General features: G+C 44.6%; 1 protein-coding gene and 1 non-coding gene across 5 annotated transcripts in view; both read right to left on the reverse strand.

Moving 5' to 3' along the window:
• The window catches only part of LOC132820735 (transmembrane protein 154-like), a 69166-nt gene that overhangs the window by 42591 nt on the left and 7448 nt on the right, over positions 1–19127 (reverse strand). For 3 of the 4 annotated variants that reach the window (XM_060833017.1, XM_060833008.1, XM_060833035.1), the window contains exons 2-3: positions 2194–2616; positions 688–717 (exon numbers count right to left, since the gene is read on the reverse strand). In XM_060833017.1, the coding sequence (XP_060689000.1) occupies positions 688–717; positions 2194–2616 (453 nt within the window). The remainder of the gene's footprint in view (positions 1–687; positions 718–2193; positions 2617–19127) is intronic. The other variant, XM_060833026.1, reaches the window with a different exon arrangement.
• Positions 9712–9783, reverse strand: trnae-uuc (transfer RNA glutamic acid (anticodon UUC)). Its single transcript has one exon. It is a non-coding gene; the product is annotated as a tRNA-Glu (tRNA).

Below are 19127 nucleotides of genomic sequence, written 5' to 3' on the forward strand. Positions count from 1 at the left end.
AGCAATGTAATGAGGAAACGACACTGAGTTGGTTCTTCAAACAGTTCATAACAGCTTGAAGAACATTCCAGAATTTGTGTCGATTCAGATTAGCCATTGATACTTTTAAGGAACAATTCCAAAATGTATATTCTCATTTATCCGAGGAATTGTGTCTTCATTAACATACTGATGAAGTGCAGTTCTTGGTCTCCTGATTACCCAGAAACACGCCTCCTAAATGTACAACTGCTTTGAAGACACCAAGTTGTTTGATCAGAGAGAGAAAAACATACCTTGAAAACTGGCCAGAACAAAAAGTCGCATTTGGCAAACCGTGGGGATTGTTAATTCAAATCTTTCTCAATAAATAAGGATCTGTGACAGATTGGCCACTGAAGACCAGGTTTCTCTTTATCAAGAGCTTGTTATATATTTCACTGTTAATCCCCCTTGAGAACATCCCATAATGAGTTGTTCTTTTCTGACTGCACTAAATAATTGGGAATTGTGTAATATTTACCAAGTATTGTATATTCTATGAATGGATATAAAGAACAGCATCCTTAGAGATTTGAAAAAAATCTTAACAGTTCTTGTTGCAATGAGTTCAGTCTTTCAACTGTTATTTAGAATTATACAGTCTTCAGTTCAAGCCATCACAGGCTACAAAGAAACCAATATAGTGCAGTTTCTGCAGAGACTTACCCACTTGATCCTCACTCGCATGCTCTGCACCTTTTTAACAGAGGCATCAAAACAAAGGAATTAGGAAACAAAGGAGCAGCAGGAGGCCATTCGGCCCATTGAGCCTATTATTCCAGATCATGCACCTTTCTGCTGCACTATCCACACTCTTGCTAATCAGCAAATACCTCAGCAGGCAAACATGGGCCACTCTCAAACTCAGGAGTTGAAATCTGCTGCTGTCGTCCCAACATGACTAGGAATTGCTTTGTTGGCATCCGGGGCAGCCTCAATAAAGTAATTGGTGTGAAGTAGCCGGCACAGAACAGGGGCCCGAAAAAAAACAGGAGCAATTGATCTCGTTTTTAAAGTTTGTTCGGTCAGATGGAGCAGCAGTGTTATTCTGACCACTACAAGTGAAGTCTAAAGCCCTTCCCAGTCTCCAACTGAATATTGTCTGAAAAACATCAAGAATGATTACCATAGATTCCTGGCCCAATTCTTTTGTTGGTTCATTTGGTGAAGTTGGCACCAAAGGTTGGGAAGGAAAAGGCCCTGGGACAATTTAAAGTTGATGAGCCTGCAGCTCATACTGTTGGCCCATCTCTCACTGTTACCTTCTGGTTAAAATGAGGTTTATGTGTAATTATAGGGACAATGCAACTACAAAGGAAAAGTTATTACAGTCAATGTAAGCATGAAGTTTCAAAATTCCTTTCCAAATAAAGATTCATCAACTAAGTTGGTTCAAACAAATAGGCATTCCAAACCAAGAGGATTTGTTCATTCATTTGAATGGACCTCCCAGGACATTGCTTGCAGCAGGAGCAGGTAGAAGGAGTGATAGAGGTAAGGTAGCAACTCTACCCCAGCATTCAACTTGTTCAGATTCCCAGTGTCTGTATTATACAGCTTCATAAAATGATGAGTGAGGCATGGATAGAATGAGTAATCAAAATCTTTTCACCAGGATGGGGGAGTCCAAAACTACAGGGCATAAGTTGAGAGGGGAAAGGTTTAAAAGTGACATGAAGGGTGACTTTTTCACACAGGAACTGAAGCATGAATGGAACAAGCTGCCAGAGGAAGTGATAGACTCAGGCTCAATTACAAACACTGAAAAGACACTTGGACAGGTAAATGCATTGGGAAGATTTAGAGGGATATGGGCTAAATGCAGGCAAATGGGGTTAGTTCAGTTCAGGAAATGTGGTTGGCATGGACGAGTTGGGTTGAAAGGCTGTATGAATCCATGACACTGGGGGATAATTTTAACCAAACATTTGGGATTGGGAATGGACGGGGTCAGTGTGGCTGCTTGGCTGGGTCACTGGGAAGTAAAATCACTGACCCCTATTGTGCCCCCAAAACAAACCGAGAACGATGCTACTTCAAGAATAACAACATTTCCACCTTTACAGACCAATCATTTCCTTTCGGCTGTGTGCTATTTCCTCATTTAAATATCACACTATTTTGCATTAAGTTTGGTTCAGCAAATCAATAAAACAAAACGTTATTGCTTACGTTGTTTTTTCTCATGAGTATGATTTATCAGGAAGGCTATCACTAAACCAACCAAAGCAAGACCCAGAATTGGAAGCACAATCATCAAAATTACTTTGTTGTTCTCCAGGGGCGTCTTTGCAATATTTTTAGTAGCTGGCGGGGAGACCGATGGAGATGTAGAATTCCACAGGTGTTCATCGGTGGTTTTGCTGCTTGCAGCATTCCCTTTGTGGAAAGCTTCCAGAAATCTCCTTGTAGGTGTGTTCTGTGGAACAGTTGCTGATGCTTGATTACTCACTGGTAATGTGAGGCTGTTGTTAGTACAGAGACCATGATGTGTGATTGCTGTCGATAATGGAACAAATCTGTCTTTTCCTGATGGAGCTGGCTGGGTTGCATGAATCATTGATGTGGTGGTTTCATTTTTTTGTGATGAATAACCTGTTGAAATGAATCGGAGAAGTAAAAGAAAAATTTTGTTTGTGCTGTGCATGAACCTAGAGCAAGTCTCAACTCTTCTAGAGAATGCCTGCCTGGTTTCACAGTTCTGCTGTGATTTTCCCGATTCTAAAGCAGGGCTGAGGCAGGGGAGTGTGAGGCAGAAATGTAAATATGACCGTCACTTTAGATAAGTTTGTAATGGTCCACATACCCTCCATTCCATGCATAATACTCTTAACCCCGTGAACTTTGATGGGGTTAGTGACGGGCAGAACTGCTGGACACAAAGCCCAACTCCATTTCACCCAAAATATCAACCTTTCTTTGTTCTGGAATGTGTTTTATTAAAGAATTATAAAATAGAATCTGGTCACACAGTAGGAGGGCAGCAAAGATTCATGGGGCTGCACCAGGGATGCAGGTTTGTCAGATGAGGAGAGATTGGTTTAATTAGGCCTATATTCATTCAGAATATTTAACAGAGCTAGGCAGACGAGATACAGGAAGAATGTTTCCCCTGGTTTTGGAGTCTCAGAGCAAGGGACGCTGTCCTGGGATACAGGGTAGGCCAGTTAGTTCTGAAATAAGGAAACTTTTTTCATTTACTGTGGAACTCACTAACACACAAGGCTGTGGAGGCTGGGTCACTGAACATATGCAAGGTTTAGATTTGAAAAACATCAAGAGTAGGAGGAGAAAACGGGAATGTGGTATTAAGATAAAGGATTGGCCATGATCATTTTGAATGTTGAAGCAGGTTGAAGGGTTGAGTGAACTATTCCTGGAATTATATCATAGATTCCCTGCAGTGTGGAAACAGGCCATTTGGCCCAACAAGTTCACATTGAGTTACCCACCCAGACACATTCCCCTACCCTATTACTTTACATTTCCCCTGACTAACGTACCCAGCCTACACATTCCTGAAAACTATGATCAATTTAGCATGGCCAATCCACTTGATCAGCACATAGAGTCATAGAGTCATAGAGATGTACAGTATGGAAACAGACCCTTCAGTCCAACCCATCCATGCCGACCAAATATCCCAACCCAATCTAGTCCCACCTGCCAGCACCCGGCCCATATCCCTCCAAACCCTTCCTATTTATATACCCATCCAAATGCCTCTTAAATGTTGTCATTGTACCAGCCTCCACCACATCCTCTGGCAGCTCATTCCATACACACACCACCCTCTGCGTGAAAAAGTTGCCCCTTAGGTCTCTTTTATATTGTTCCCCTCTCACCCTAAACCTATGCCCTCTAGTTCTGCACTCCTCGACCCAGGAAAAGCCTATTTACCCTATCCATGCCCCTCATAATTTTGTAAACCTCTAAGAGGTCACCCCTCAGCCTCTGATGCTCCAGGGAAAACAGCCCCAGCCTGTTCAGCCTCTCCCTGTAGCTCAGATCCTCCAACTCTGGCAACATCCTTGTAAATCTTTTCTGAACCCTTTCAAGTTTCACAATATCTTTCCAATAGGAAGGAGACCAGAATTGCACGCAATATTCCAACAGTGGCCTAACCAATGTCCTGTACAGCCGCAACATGACCTCCCAACTCCTGTACTCATTACTCTGACCAATAAAGGAAAGCATACCAAACACCTTGTTCACTATCCTATCTACCTGAAACTCCACTTTCAAGGAGCTATGAACCTGCACTCCAAGGTCTCTTTGTTCAGTAACACTTCCTAGGACCTTATCATTAAGTGTATAAGTCCTGCTAAGATTTGCTTTCCCAAAATGCAGCACCTCGCATTTATCTGAATTAAACTCCATCTGCCACTTCTCAGCCCATTTGCCCATCTGGTCCAGATCCTGTTGTAATTTGAGGTAACCCTCTTCGCTGTCCACTACACCTCCAATTTTGGTGTCATCTGCAAACTTACTAACTGTACCTCTTATGCTCGCATCCAAATCATTTATGTAAATGACAAAAAGTAGAGGGTCCAGCACCAATCCTTGTGGCACTCCACTGGTCACAGGCCTCCAGTCTGAAAAACAACCCTCCACCACCACCTGTCTTCTACCTTTGAGCCAGTTCTGTATCCAAATGGCTAGTTCTCCCTGTATTCCATGAGATCTAACCTTGCTAATCAGTCTCCTATGTGGAACCTTGTCAAATGCCTTACTGAAGTCCATATAGATCACATCTACCACTCTGCCCTCATCAATCATCTTTGTTACTTCTTCAAAAAACTCAATCAAGTTTGTGAGACATGATTTCCCACACACAAAGCCATGTTGACTATCCCTAATCAGCCCTTGCCTTTCCAAATACATGTACATCCTGTCCCTCAGGATTCCCTCCAACACCTTGCCCACCACTGAGGTCAGGCTCACTGGTCTATAGTTCCCTGGCTTGTCTTTACCACCCTTCTTAAACACTGGCACCACATTTGCCAACCTCCAGGCTTCCAGCACCTCACCTGTGACTATCGATGATACAAATATCTCAGCAAGAGGCCCACTTCTCTAGCTTCCCACAGAGTTCTCAGGTACAGCTTATCAGGTCCTGGGGATTTATCCACCTTTACCCATTTCAAGACATCCTGCCCTTCCTTCTCTGTAACATGGACATTTTGGAAGATGTCACCATCTATTTCCCTACAGTCTATATCTTCCATGTCCTTTTCCACAGTAAATACTGATGCAAAATATTCATTTAGTATCTCCCCCATTTTCTGTGGCGCCACACAAAGGCTGCCTTGCTGATCTTTGAGGGGCCCTATTCTCTCCCTAGTTATCCCTTTGTCCTTAATATATTTGTAAAAACCCTTTGGATTCTCCTTAATTCTATTTGCCAAAGCTATCTCATGTCCCCTTTTTGCCCTCCTGATTTCCCTCTTAAGTATACTTCTACTTCCTTTATACTCTTCTAAGGATTCACTCGATCTATCCTGTCTATACCTGACATATGCTTCCTTCTTTTTCTTAACCAAACCCTCAATTTCTTTAGTCATCCAGCATTCCCTACACCTACCAGCCTTCCCTTTCACCCTGACAGGAATATACTTTCTCTGGATTCTTGTTATCTCATTTCTGAAGGCTTCCCATTTTCCAGCCGTCCCTTTACCTGCGAACATCTGCCCCCAATCAGCTTTTGAAAGTTCTTGCCTAATAGCGTCAAAATTGGCCTTTCTCCAATTTAGAACTTCAACTTTTAGATCTGGTCTATCCTTTTCCATCACTATTTTAAAACGAATAGAATTATGGTCGCTGACCCCAAAGTGCTGCCCCACTGACACCTCAGTCACCTGCCCTGCCTTATTTCCCAAGAGTAGGTCAAGTTTTGCACCTTCTCTAGTAGGTACATCCACATACTGAATCAGAAAATTGTCTTGTACACACTTAACAAATTCCTTTCCATCTAACCCTTTAACACTACAGCAGTGCCAGTCGATGTTTGGAAAGTTAAAATCCCCTACCATAATTACTCTATTATTCTTACAGATAGCTGAGATGTCCTTACAAGTTTGTTTCTCAATTTCCCTCTGACTATTAGGGGTCTATAAAACAATCTCAATAAGGTGATCATCCTTTTCTTATTTCTCAGTTCCACCCAAATAACGTCCCTGGATGTATTTCCGGGAATATGCTCCCTCAGCACAGCTGTAATGCTATCCCTTATCAAAAATGTCACTCCCCCTCCTCTCTTGCCTCCCTTTCTATCCTTCCTGTAGCATTTGTGTCCTGGAACATTAAGCTGCCAGTCCTGCCCATCCCTGAGCCATGTTTCTGTAATTGCTATGATATCCCAGTCCCATGTTCCTAACCATGCCCTGAGTTCCTCTGCCTTCCCTGTTAGGCCCCTTGCATTGAAATAAATGCAGTTTAATTTATTAGTCCCACCTTGTCCCTGCCTGCCCTGATTGTTTGACTCACTTCTGTTCTCAACTGTACCCGTCTCAGAGTGATCTCTTTCCTCACTATCTCCCTGGGTCCCACTCCCTCACCTTACTAGTTTAAATCCTCCTGAGCAGCTCTAGCAAATTTCCCTGCCAGTACATTAGTCCCCTTCCAATTTAGGTGCAATCCGTTCTTGTACAGGTCACTTCTACCCCAAAAGAGATTCCAATGGTCCAAAAATGTGAATCCTTCTCCCATACACCAGCTCCTCAGCCACACATTCATCTGCTCGATCCTCCTATTCCTGCCCTCACTAGCTCATAGCACTGGGAGTAATCCAGATATTACTACCCTTGAGGACCTCCTTTTTAAATTCCTGCCCAACTCTCTGTAATCTCCCTTCAGAGTGTCAACCTTTTCCCTTCCTTTATCATTGGTTCCAATGTGTACAATGACCTCTTGCTGACCCCTCTCCCCTGTGAGAACATTCTGCACCCTCTCTGAGACATCCTTGATCCTGGCACTAGGGAAACAACACACCATTCTGCTTTTTCTCTGCTGGCCACAGAAACATCTGTCTGTACCTCTGACTACAGAATCCCCTAACACAATTGATCTCTTGGAACCCGAGGTACCCCTCATTGCATTAGAGCCAGTCTCAATACCAGAAACCTAGCTGTTCGTGCTACATTCCCCTGAGAATCCATCACCCCCTACATTTTCCAAAACAGCATACCTGTTTGAAATGGGAATATCCACAGAAGACTCCTGCCCTAGGTGCCGACCTCTCTCACCCTTCCTGGAGTTAACCCATCTATGTGACTGTATCTGAGACCTTCCCCCCTTCCTATAACTGCCATCCATCACGTACTGTTGCTGTTGCAAATTCCTCATCGCTTCTATCTGTCTCTCCAACTGATCCACTGATAAGATTTGCATCCAACAACATTTATGACAGATATAATCTGCAATAACCCTTAAACTCTCTTTAAACTCCCACACCTGACAAGAAGTACATATCACTGCAAAGGCCACTTTTGCTCCTTCACAATCTACAGACCCAGAAAATAACAGTCTAATTCCTCTACAAAACACTGCCCCAGGTTAAATTAATAGCTATGGCTTATATTTTAAGTTTAATCAAGAAACCTATCTCCAAAAAATATATAATCAAGAAAGAATCCACTGTACCCATTACTGCAGCCTTTCTATCTTTGGACTGTGGGAGGAAATCGAAGCAAACCCACACAGACATGGGGAGAATGAGCAAACTCTATACAGATGGTTGCCTGAGGCAGGAATTAAATCTGGGACCCTGGTGCTGTGAGGCAGCAGTGCTAACCACTGAGCTACTGTGCCACCGTTTTGAATTAGCACACTAGTTCCAGCTCCTAATGAGAGCTAGCCAATTAGTCCTATGGTTTTGTTCTTTTCCATTTTTCTTCTTCAAATGATTACCCTATCTCTCCTGAAGATCAATTTTGAATAAGTTTCCATCATATTTTCAGGCAATGATGCCAGATCATAAAATTGTCTACACAGAAAGGATCTCCTCATCTCCCGCTCAATTATTTTAACATTTAACTTGAATCTGTGTCCTCTGGTCAGACATCTTCTGCCAATAGGACCACTTTCTCCCCATGGAGAAAGTGAGGACTGCAGATGCTGGAGATCAGAGTGAGAATGTAGTGCTGGAAAAGCGCAGCAGGTCAGGCAGCATCCGAGGAGCAGGAGAATCGACAGGACTGAGATTTATGGGACGGGGGCACTGAGAGATAAATGGAGCAGGGGTGGGGTTGGGGCAAGGTAGCTGAGAATGTGATAGGTAGGTGAAGGTGGGGGAGGGGCGGAGCAGATAGATGGGGAAAGATGGTGGACGGGTCCGGAGGGCGGTGCCGAGTTGGAGGCTTGAGACTGGGATAATGTGGGGGGAGGGGAAATGAGGAAAATGTTGAAATCCACGTTGATCCCGCGCAGTTGCAGGGTCCCAAGGCGGAATATGAGGTGTTCCTCCTCCAGGTGTTAGGTGGTAACAGTTTGGCAGTATGTATGCAATTAAATTCCAACTAATTTTGAATAATCTACATTAACCGTCTCTGCTCTCAAGAGAACAACCCCAGTTTCTCCATATAACTAATCATTTCTGGTATCGTTCTTGCTGTTTCCGTCAAAGTGTATCAAATCCTTCGCTCAGGTGTGACAAATATTATACCCTTCTCCCTCCTGAGGAGGAACTGTTGACAATTAACAGACTTCAAACCAATCTAGCAGCTCAAGACTGGGCTTCCCTGAGATGCTGTGGGCCATCAACAGCAGCAGAACTGTACTCCAGCACAATCTGTAACCTCATGGCCCGGCATATCCCCCACTCAACCATTACCATCAAACCGGGGGGGGGGGGCAATCCTGGTTCAATGCAGGAGAGCAAGCCAGGGGCAGCATTGGACATACCTGAAAATGAGATGTCAACCTGGTGAAGTCACCAAACAGCATGAACAGTAAGTGACAGACAGAGGTAAGCGATCCCACAACCAATGGATCAGGGTCTAAGCTCTGCAGTCCTTCCACATCTAGTAGTGAATGGTGGGGGACAATTAAACAACTCACTGGAGGAGAAGGCTCCATAAACATCCCCACCCTCAGTGACGGAGGAGCACAGCACATCAGGGCAGAAGGTAAGGCTGAAGCTTTCACAGGAATCTTCAGCCAGAAACGCCAGGTGGATGATCCATTTCGGCCTCCTCCAGTGGTCCCCAGCATCACAGATACCAATCTTCAGCCAATTTGATTCACTCCACGTGTTATCAAGAAACAGTTGAAGGCACTGGATCTTGCAAAGACTATGCACCCTGTCAATATTCCAGCTATAATACTGAAGCCTAGTGCACCAGAACCTGCCGCTCCCCTAGCCAAGCTGTTCCAGTACAGTTACAACACTGGCATCTACACAGCCATGTGGAAAATTGCTCAGGTATGTCCTGTACATAAAAAGCAACAAACCCAACCCGGCTAATTCCTGTCCCATCAGTCTCCTCTCCATCATCAGTAACATGATGGAAGGGGTCAGTAACAGAGCTATCAAGCAGCACCTGCTCAGCAATAACCTGCTCAGTGACTTCCTGTTTGGGTTCCCCCAGGGTCACTCAGCTCCTGACCTCATCACAGCCTTGGGTCAAACATGGACAAAAGGAATGTTGACAAATGTTTGCTTTCTCTACGTGACAGTAATCAAAACACCCGTTCCCTGACCGGGAATCGAACCCGGGCCGCGGCGGTGAAAGCACCGAATCCTGGCCACTAGACCATCAAGGAATGTTAAATTGACAAGTGTTTGCTTTCTCTTAATATTTTGATTAACATTCCTTGGTGGTCTAGTGGTCAGGATTCGGCACTTTTTACCGCCACGGCCTGGGTTCGATTCCCGGCCAGGGAACGGGTGCTTTGATTACTGTCACGTAGGTATTATTGTATCAAAATATTAAGAGAAAGCAAACATGGAAAAAGGAGCTGAATTCCAGGGGCAATTTGACCGAGTGTAGCATCAAGTGCAGCGCCACATATTTTGACTCTGATCTCCATCATCTGCAGTCAAAGAACAAAAAGAACAAAGAGCTCTTCAAGCCTGAACCGATCCAAATCCATGTCGAAACCTGTCGCCCAATTCCTAAGCGTCTGTATCCCTGTGCTCCCCATCTACTCATGCTTCTGTCCAGATGCATTTTAAATTAATCCACTGTGTCTACCTCTACTACCTCTGCTGGCAATGTGTTCCCACCACCTACCACCCTCTGTGTGAAGTACTTTCCGCATGTATCCCCCTTAAACGTTTCTCCTCTCACCTTGAACATGTGACCTCTCATTATGGAACCCCTCACCCTGGGAAAAAGCTTATCTATCCCTCTGTCTATACCCTTCATCATGTGTAGGCCTCAATCCTCACTTTCTTCTAGTGAAGTAGTCCTTGCCAAATTAGAATCAGTGAGTAGCAGGGGCAAACTCTCCACTGGTTGGAGTCATAGCTGGCACATAGGAAGATGGTCATAATTGTGGGAGGTCGGTATTCTCATATTCAGGACATCTCTGAAGGATTTCCTCAGGGTGGCAGCCTAGGCTCAACTATCTTCAATTGCTTCATCAATGGCCTTCTAATCATCATAAGGTCAGAGGTGGGGATCTTTGCTGATGATTGCACCATGTTCAGCAATATCCACAACTCCTCCAATACTGAGGCAGTCCATGTTAAAATGCAACAAGATCTGGGCAATATCCAGGTTGACTGATAAGTGACAATAACATTTGCACAGCACAAATGCCAGGCAATGACCACCTCCGAAACAGACAATCTAATAATTTCTCTTTGACATTCAATGGTGTTACCACCACTGAATCCCCCACGAGCAACATGCTTAGCATTACCACCAACAGAAACCCATCAATAAACACAGTGTCTGCAAGAGCAGGTCAGAGGCTGTCCGTTAGCGACAAGGCACAAGTCAGGAGTGGGATGGAATATTCCCCACTTGCCTGGATGGGCTCCAACAACACTCAAGAAGCTTGATACCATTCATGGCAAAGCAGCCCTCTTGATTGGCATTGCATCCATAAGCAGTGACTTCCTCCACCACTGCTGCTCAGTAGCAGAAGCGTGTACCAGCTACATTCTCCCCGTGTCTGCGTGGGTTTCCTCTGGGTGCTCTGGTTTCCTCCTGCACTCCATTGATGTGCCGATCAGGTGAATTGGCCATGCTAAATTGCCCAGAGTGTTAGGTGCATTAGTCATGGGTAAATGTAGGGTATTAGGGTAGGGGAATGGGGCTGGGTAGGTTGCTCTTTGGAGGGTCGGTGTGGACTTGTTGGACCAAATGACCTGTTCCTACACTGTGGGGAATCCAATCCGATCTAACCTAAGATGTACTGCAAAAATTCACCAAAGATCATAAGACAGCACTTTCCAAACCTATGAACACTTCCCACTAGAAAGACAAGGGCAGCAACTGTATAGGAACCCCACCACCTGCAATTTCCCCTCCAAGCCAATCAACATCATGACTAGGAAATTTATTGCCGTTCCAACACTGTCACTGGGTCAAAATCCTGGAATTCCCCCCCTAAGGGCATTGTGGGTCTACTCACAGCAGCTGGACTGCAGCGGTTCAAGGGGCAACTAGGGACAGGCAATAAATGCTGGCCCATCCAGTGATGTGCATCTCCCGCGAGTGAATCTTAAAAAGTTATCATTCACCAACCCCCAGCCAGGTGGTTCCAGTTAGCTTTGCCACCATGGGGCTTTGCATGGCCATGAATGTTTGTTCTGATACCACAAGCTGCCTGTACAACAGTACTAGGTCACAGATATACAGGAACTTGTTGGGACAGTCCACCCAGCCACCCACATCTACATGGTAGTTACTTTAATTACAAGGAACTAAATTAAGCTTCTTTCAAAAGTAAAAATTCTGATATTAGCAATACTGGTCCTTTGAGAGACCACAAAGAGATTGCATGGAGAACATCTCTGTGCAAAAATGGAAATGCATTCCAGTGGTGATTTCAGGTGATAGAGATTACCACAAGGGGAAAGCGGAAAAGCTATCTGCCATTTTCAGAGATGACTATTATTTAAAACAAGGACTGTAGATGCTGGAAACCAGAGTCTAGATTAGAGTGGTGCTGGAAAAGCACAGCAGGTCAGGCATCATCTGAGGAGCAGGAACATCAACATTTCGGGCAATAGCCCTTCATCAGGAATCCTGCTCCTTGGATGCTGCCTGACCTGCTGTGCTTTTCCAGCACCACTCTAATCTAGACTATTATTTAAATTAGATTATTTAAATTAGCTGCTGGTGACGTTCAGATTTTTAACTGAAAATAGTAAATCTACATCACTCCAGAACAGGTTAGTTCTAACTACATGTGCACGTTCCCTTGTTCTATCATTCCCCCAAGCAGGAGAAATAGTTTGTCTCTGACCATTCTATCAAACTATACCCCCATTAAATCCATCATTCTCAAAGAAACACAACTCTTATCTATGCAACCTGTCCTCATCATGTAGCTGTTAATCTTTGTCTCATTATGCTGAGCCTTTTTCAAGACCAAAATAAGACTGAGATGTGATGCCCAGGACTAAGGCTCAATATTAAACACTGATGGTTTGGTTAAGACATTTTCTCTTGCTTTTTCATCACATCTTTTCAAGAGTGGATCCTAATCCACTTCATGGGTCAGTGGGAAAATTGTCTCCATGATGCAGTTCTGAACCATACAGATCAAAAGGCACACAGCGTCCTGTGTGGTTTGGCAGATTTTGGATGGTGCTGAGATAAATTTGTTTAGGCAGGGCAGCAATGGGCAGGGAGAGAGTGGGAGTGCGTGGGGGTGGACACTTCAGTGGTGTCAGTACTTGTGTTTGGAAAGGGAAGAAAAAACAGCTTTACTTCCCATGGCAGATTGCTGCCTCGTGCTGGCTGCGGGAGAGGATGTGTTTGTGTATTTGCAAGTGGAGACCACCATGACAACAGTCTGGGCAGACTCACATGGCATCGAACAAAGTGAGTAGTAGGGACCTGGAAGACTACCTTACTTCAATGGTGAAGCAAAGGGATTGGAGAGTGAGTTGGACGATTGATTCACCACTGTCTAGTCTCAAAATGTTAGCTTTAAACATTCAACAGGACCCCACTCACTTTCTGAGTCAACATTTCCCCTTTTCCCTCACATCAGAATTTCACACTGCTAATGACTTCACTTTATTCACAATCATTAATTTAATTCTTTCCATTTACCAAACCACCTCTTCCCACATTTAAACAATGGAGAGGCTTTCTCAAATGGATAAGTTACAGGATAGAGCCCACTCTGTTAAACATCTCTCCCTTCACGGAAGGTTCTTTATAACCTCTTTAAAATTGAGCTAAAAACAATACTTCTCTTACTCAAAATGTAACATTTGTTCTAGTGAACAAGTAGAATTATTTTTTAAGCCCTGTGTTATTCCATAAAAATATAAGAACATGAAGAACAGGAGCAGGGGTCGGCCATCTGGCCCCTCCAGCTTGCGCTGTCATTCAATAAGATCACGGCTGGTTTCTCGTGGACTCTGTACCACATACCCACCCGCACACCGTAAACCCTTAATTCCCTTTTTGTTCAGAAAGCTATCTTTCTCTTAAAAACATTCAACGACGTAGCCTCAACTGCTTCACTGGGCAGAGAATTCCACAGCTTCGTGACCCTTTGGGTGAAGTAGTTCCTCCTCAACTCAGTCCGAAATCTGCTCCCCTTTATTTTAAGGCTGTGCCCCCCAGTTCTAGTTTCTCCCATCCAGGGGAACAACCTCCCTGCTTCCAACTTTTGTATTTTCTTAATTTATATGTTTCTATAAGCTTCCCTCTCAATTTTCTAAATGCTAGAACAATCTCCAACAACCTGTCTGAGGAGGTTGAAAAATGTGTTGCTGGAAAAACACAGCAGGCCAGGCAGCATCCGAGGAGCAGGAGAATCAACATTTCGGGCATAAGCCCTTCTCCAGAACCGAAACATTGATTCTCCTGCTCCTCGGATGCTGCCTGACCTGCTGTGTTTTTCCAGCACCACACTTTTCAACTCTGGTCTCCAGCATCTGCAGTCCTCACTTTCTCCTCCCTGTCTGAGGGAGCCTTCCAGCAGAAATGCTCCCTCTGTCTCTATGTCCTGGCAGTTTACTGCTTCAAACACTATGCACTGGGTCTGGAATCTTGGGTCTCAAAGTTAAGTTCTGCCCTTACACAACTAGCACACATCCAGGAGAGATCATAGCATAACTATCCAAGAATATGGAATGCGCTGCCAGAGGATGTGGTGGAGGCTGGTACAATTGCAACATTTAAGAGGCATTTGGATGGGTACATGAATAGGAAGGGTGTATGAATAGGAAGGGTTTGGAGGGATATGGGCCAGGTACAGCAAGTGGACCAGATTAGGATAGGATATCTGGTCAGCATGGACAAGTTGGACCGAAGGGTCTGATTCCGTGCTGTACATCTCCATGACTGTAGTGGTTGAGATTTAGATTAGATTACTTACAGTGTGGAAACTGGCCCTTCAGCCCAACAAGATCACACCGACCCACCGAAGTACAACCCACCCATACCCCTACCTTTACCCCTTCACCTAACACTACGGGCAATTTAGCATGGCCGATTCACCTGACCCGCACATCTTTGGACTGTGGGAGGAAACCATTTGATAACCGACTTTGTGGTTGATAAAGCAAACCAGAAGTAAGCCTCCTGGAAGATAAACAGGTGAAGAAATACCGAGCTTTCTCCCCTTCTTTTATCTGGAAAACCCTCAATGAGGTATAATGATCCCATCACTGCCTGAATTAAGATTAAGGGCCAACATGGAACCTTCCTGCATTGTTTGGCTCAGTAAATCTAATCTGACCTCCAGCATCTGCAGACCTCACTTTTTACTCAGTAAAACTAAGGCTCACCAATCTATCAGCATTGTTTTAGGTCTCTGGGAATCAAAGATGAATCATTGGGTTACCATTGCCAGCAACTGGGGGAGAAAAACAAGTTGTTAAGAAAAAGGTGTTTTGTTTATCATTGTCTTTGAAATCTTTCATTGTTTAGTTATAAAAACATTGGAGATGGGAAAAAAGGTTATTAACTGGGTGGAGAGTTGGAGGCAATGGTCATGTGATGAATCCTCTGGGAACGCACGCAACTGGAAATGGTGACCTTGGTGAAATATTGAGAGTGTGAACAACACATTTGTAATTGCAGATGCCCCTTTGAAATGCTATCCTTACTGCTCCTGACCCCCTTGGGTATTCATGGTCCCCCGGAATATTCATAACTTGTGAAATGTTACATTCCAATCAATTTTACAGCATTCGTCTGTACAACTGTTGATTTTAATCTCAGTGTATTATTGAAAAGATTATACGGTTCCATTTGTATCTGAGGCACCAGCACGTCCCCAAAAAACTTCCTCAATTAACACTTCCCTGTCCTTATTCAGAGAAACACGGCCTTTTTTTAACCTGCAGTTCAAGTGATATTCTGACACATTTCCCTCTTTCACAGAGACGTAAATATGCTCCTCTCCTTCACCCAGCCAATTCTGAGAGGCAGTACCTCATAAGTCAGTGGTTCCCAAACTGGGACTCAGGGCTAGTTTACAGTGGAGATGCAGAAACATGAGGATATCCGCGCTGGGCGATGAGACCAGAATGCCATCACTACATGTAGCGCAGTGGGCTATGCCACCCTAGGGTGCCTGCAGTTTGCATGTTCTCCCCGTGTCTGCGTGGGTTTCCTCCGGGTGCTCCGGTTTCCTCCCACAGTCCAAAGACGTGCAGGTCAGGTGGATTGGCCGTGCTAAATCGCCCAGAATGTGCAGGCTCGGTAGGTTAGCCATTGGAAGTGCAGGGTTACAGGGATAGGGTCTGGGTGGGATGCTGTTCAGAGTGTGAACTTGATGGGCTGAACGACCTGCTTCCACAATGTAGGGATTCTACGATTGTTGGAGATCACAGATTTGAGGTAATTGGCTGGAAAGCATTGAGGGGAAACCTTGCAAGTGGCGTATGGTTAAACTCTGGAATACACTGCCTCAGAATATGATGGAGGCCAGTCCAACTAAGGTTTGTTTTTTCATTCATTCATGATGTGAGGGCCTCAGTGGCCAGGCCAGCATTTATTGCCCATCCCTAGTTGACCAGAGGGCATTAAGTGTCCATCACATTGCTGTGGGTCTGAAGTCACATGTCGGTCAGCCTGGGTAAGGGTGGCAGATGGATACACAACTGATTGGCAGAGAGGAAACAGTAGCAATTAATGGTCCTTTCAAATTGACGGGCAGTAACTAGTGGTGTGCCGCAGGGATCAGTGTAGGATCCCCAGCTATTCGCAATATATTAATGATTTGGATGAGGGAATAAAATGTAACATTTCAAAGTTTGCAGATGATACCAAGTTGGTAGGGAGGATGAACTGTGATGAGGATGCAGAGATCTTTCAGCATGACCTGGACCGGTTGGGTGAGTGGGCACATCAATGGCAGATGCAGTATAATTTGGATAAATGTGAGATTATTCACTTTAGAAGCAAAAACAAGAATGCAGATTCTGACTGGAATGGCTATAAATAGGGAGAGAGGAGGGTGCAGTGAGACCTGGTGTCCTTGTCCATTAGTCGCTGAAGCTAAGCATGCAGGAACAGCCGGCGGTAAAGAAGGCAAATAATGTGTTGGCCTTCATTGCGAGAGGCTTCGAGTATTGGAGCAGGGATGTGTTGTTGGGCTGTTCCGGGGATGGTGGGACTGGTGTATGAGGACAGATCAACCAGGTTAGGATTGTTTTGCTGGAGTTAGTCAAATTAGGGAGGGGGGTGTCTTACAGAGACTTATAAAATCCTAACCGGACTAGACAGGGTAGATATAGGGGGGATGTTCCCCATGGTGGGTGTGTCCAGAACTAGGGGTCACAGTCTAAGGATTCGGGGTGGACCATTTAGGATGAAGATAAAGAGACATCTCTTCACCCAGAGAGTGTTGAGCCTGTGGAATTCATTACCACAGGAAGTAGTTGATGCCAAAACATTGAATGAATTCAAGAGGTGCCTCAATATAGCCCTTGGGGTAAATGGGATCCAAGGTTATGGGCAGAAAGTAGGATTAGGTAATTGAGTTCGATGATCAGCCATGATTGTGATGAATGGCCGAGCAGACTCAAAGGGCCTCCTCCTGTTCTGCTGTTTCTATTCCTTCCCTGAAGGACCTTAGTGAACCAGATGGATTTTTCCAACATGGCGCATGGTCATCGTTAGACACCTACTTCCAGATTTTACTGAATTTAAATCCCACCATCTGCTGTGACAGGATTCGACCCCAAGTCCCCAGAATGTTACCTGGGTCTCTGGACAAACAGGCATGCGACAATACCTCAAGACCATTGCTTCCCCCAACAGGTAACAACTGTGATGTTCCTCTGGTTCCTGGCCTCCCTGTTCATTGGTCATTAAAGCTCAAGTCAACAAGAAGCCATTTATCACCGAGGAACTTGTAGAGAGATCTTGCCTAAGGTTTACAATGTTGTGTCAAGAATGTCTCCAGCTCACAGTTCCAAATGACCTTTTGACCTTTCTTAATTAAAGATCAGACCTTCACAGCACTGAAACAGCAAAACTCATTTACCCCTACTTCCCAAGTAAAGTAGTAATAACAATAACAACAATATATTATAAATCTTCATTGCCCCAGACCTACCCAGTACATGAACAGCAAGTATGGGCAAATAAAACTGTGAGGTAATTCTCCTCAAGGAGTTCAACATTTCCACACACTTCCCCGTTCACATTCATCTCGAAGAACAAAGGATAGCAGGGCTTAGACACACAGCAACTCTGTCCGAATATAAAGGCACATCATCTCAGGTAAACTGGAGTCTGAAGCTGTCAAGGACCACAGAGGGATAAGTGCAAGAGAAATCCCTTGGAGACAGGTTAGAGAGAAAATAGGAACCAGGCAGAGGAAACCAAACTATCTCTGGCCATTACTTGGAGAGATTGGTATGGGAGAATGATGGGAAACTGCCTGAATTACTCCCACTGTAGGAAACCCAGGCATTTAAGGGAAAATTGGTGGTTTCAGTGCCCTCTGGAAAGTCTAGCTAAAAGTCCAGTGTCTGCAGCATTAATAATAGTCATTGTCTGTTCAGGCATGACTAAGGACCTGTCAGGAATTAGGTTCAAAGGTATGATCTCCACTCACTATTTAAAGTAGCCAGAGAGCAAAATATACTCATTAATCAGAAAGGACAGCCCCGAGAAGCTGGGAAAAGGTGAGCAGCAATTGACAGGAAAGCTGGAAAACAGAAGGAATTTGGCAACGGTACAGGGAACAGTAATTACCTGGGCTATCTGAGAGTTAGCGTCACTAAAGAGTGATGTCAGGAGTTAGACCATCAGGGGACAGTAATTACCTGGGCTATCTGAGAGTTAGCGTCACTAAAGAGTGATGTCAGGAGTTAGACCATCAGGCTGTGGCACGTAGGCCAAGGACAGAGGGAGATTCGGAAGCCGAATGGGGGACAGGCTGGGTCACTGAATTGAAACAGGACTGAAACCCATCCAGAAGATTCAGAAAGGGTTGGAATAGATCCCAAAGGAGCCAAACAGGCTCAAAGAAATCCACATCTCTGGCTTACCACATGATGAGTTCACATACTGGGAGGCAAAAGAAATGCATGTGGAGCATTCAACTTGGACAGCAATGGAACAGCCTGGGGAAGGTGCAGGAGGAGCTGGGCAGCTACGTGAAGATAGAAATTAATTGGTAACACCAAGAAGCTGGACACTTCTCTCTCTCTCCAATTCAAACTCAGCGCTCAATAATAAAAAAACCATTTGCCAGGTGACCAGAGGATAGCTGATGTGGTTCCTGTGTTTAAGAAGGGTAGCCGGGATAGGCCAGGGAATTACAGAGCAGATAGTCCGACAGCAGGGGGAGGGAAATTATTGGAAACAATTCCGAGGGACAGGATTAACTAATACTTGAGAAAGAAGGGATTGATCAGGCATAGTCTGCATGGATTTGTTAGAGGGTGATCCTGCCTGACTCATTTATTTGAGTTTGTTGAAAAGGTGACTAAATAGCTTGATAAGGGT

This window comes from Hemiscyllium ocellatum, chromosome 1 (genome assembly GCF_020745735.1).
Source record: "Hemiscyllium ocellatum isolate sHemOce1 chromosome 1, sHemOce1.pat.X.cur, whole genome shotgun sequence".
Classification (NCBI taxonomy): Eukaryota; Metazoa; Chordata; class Chondrichthyes; order Orectolobiformes; family Hemiscylliidae; genus Hemiscyllium; species Hemiscyllium ocellatum.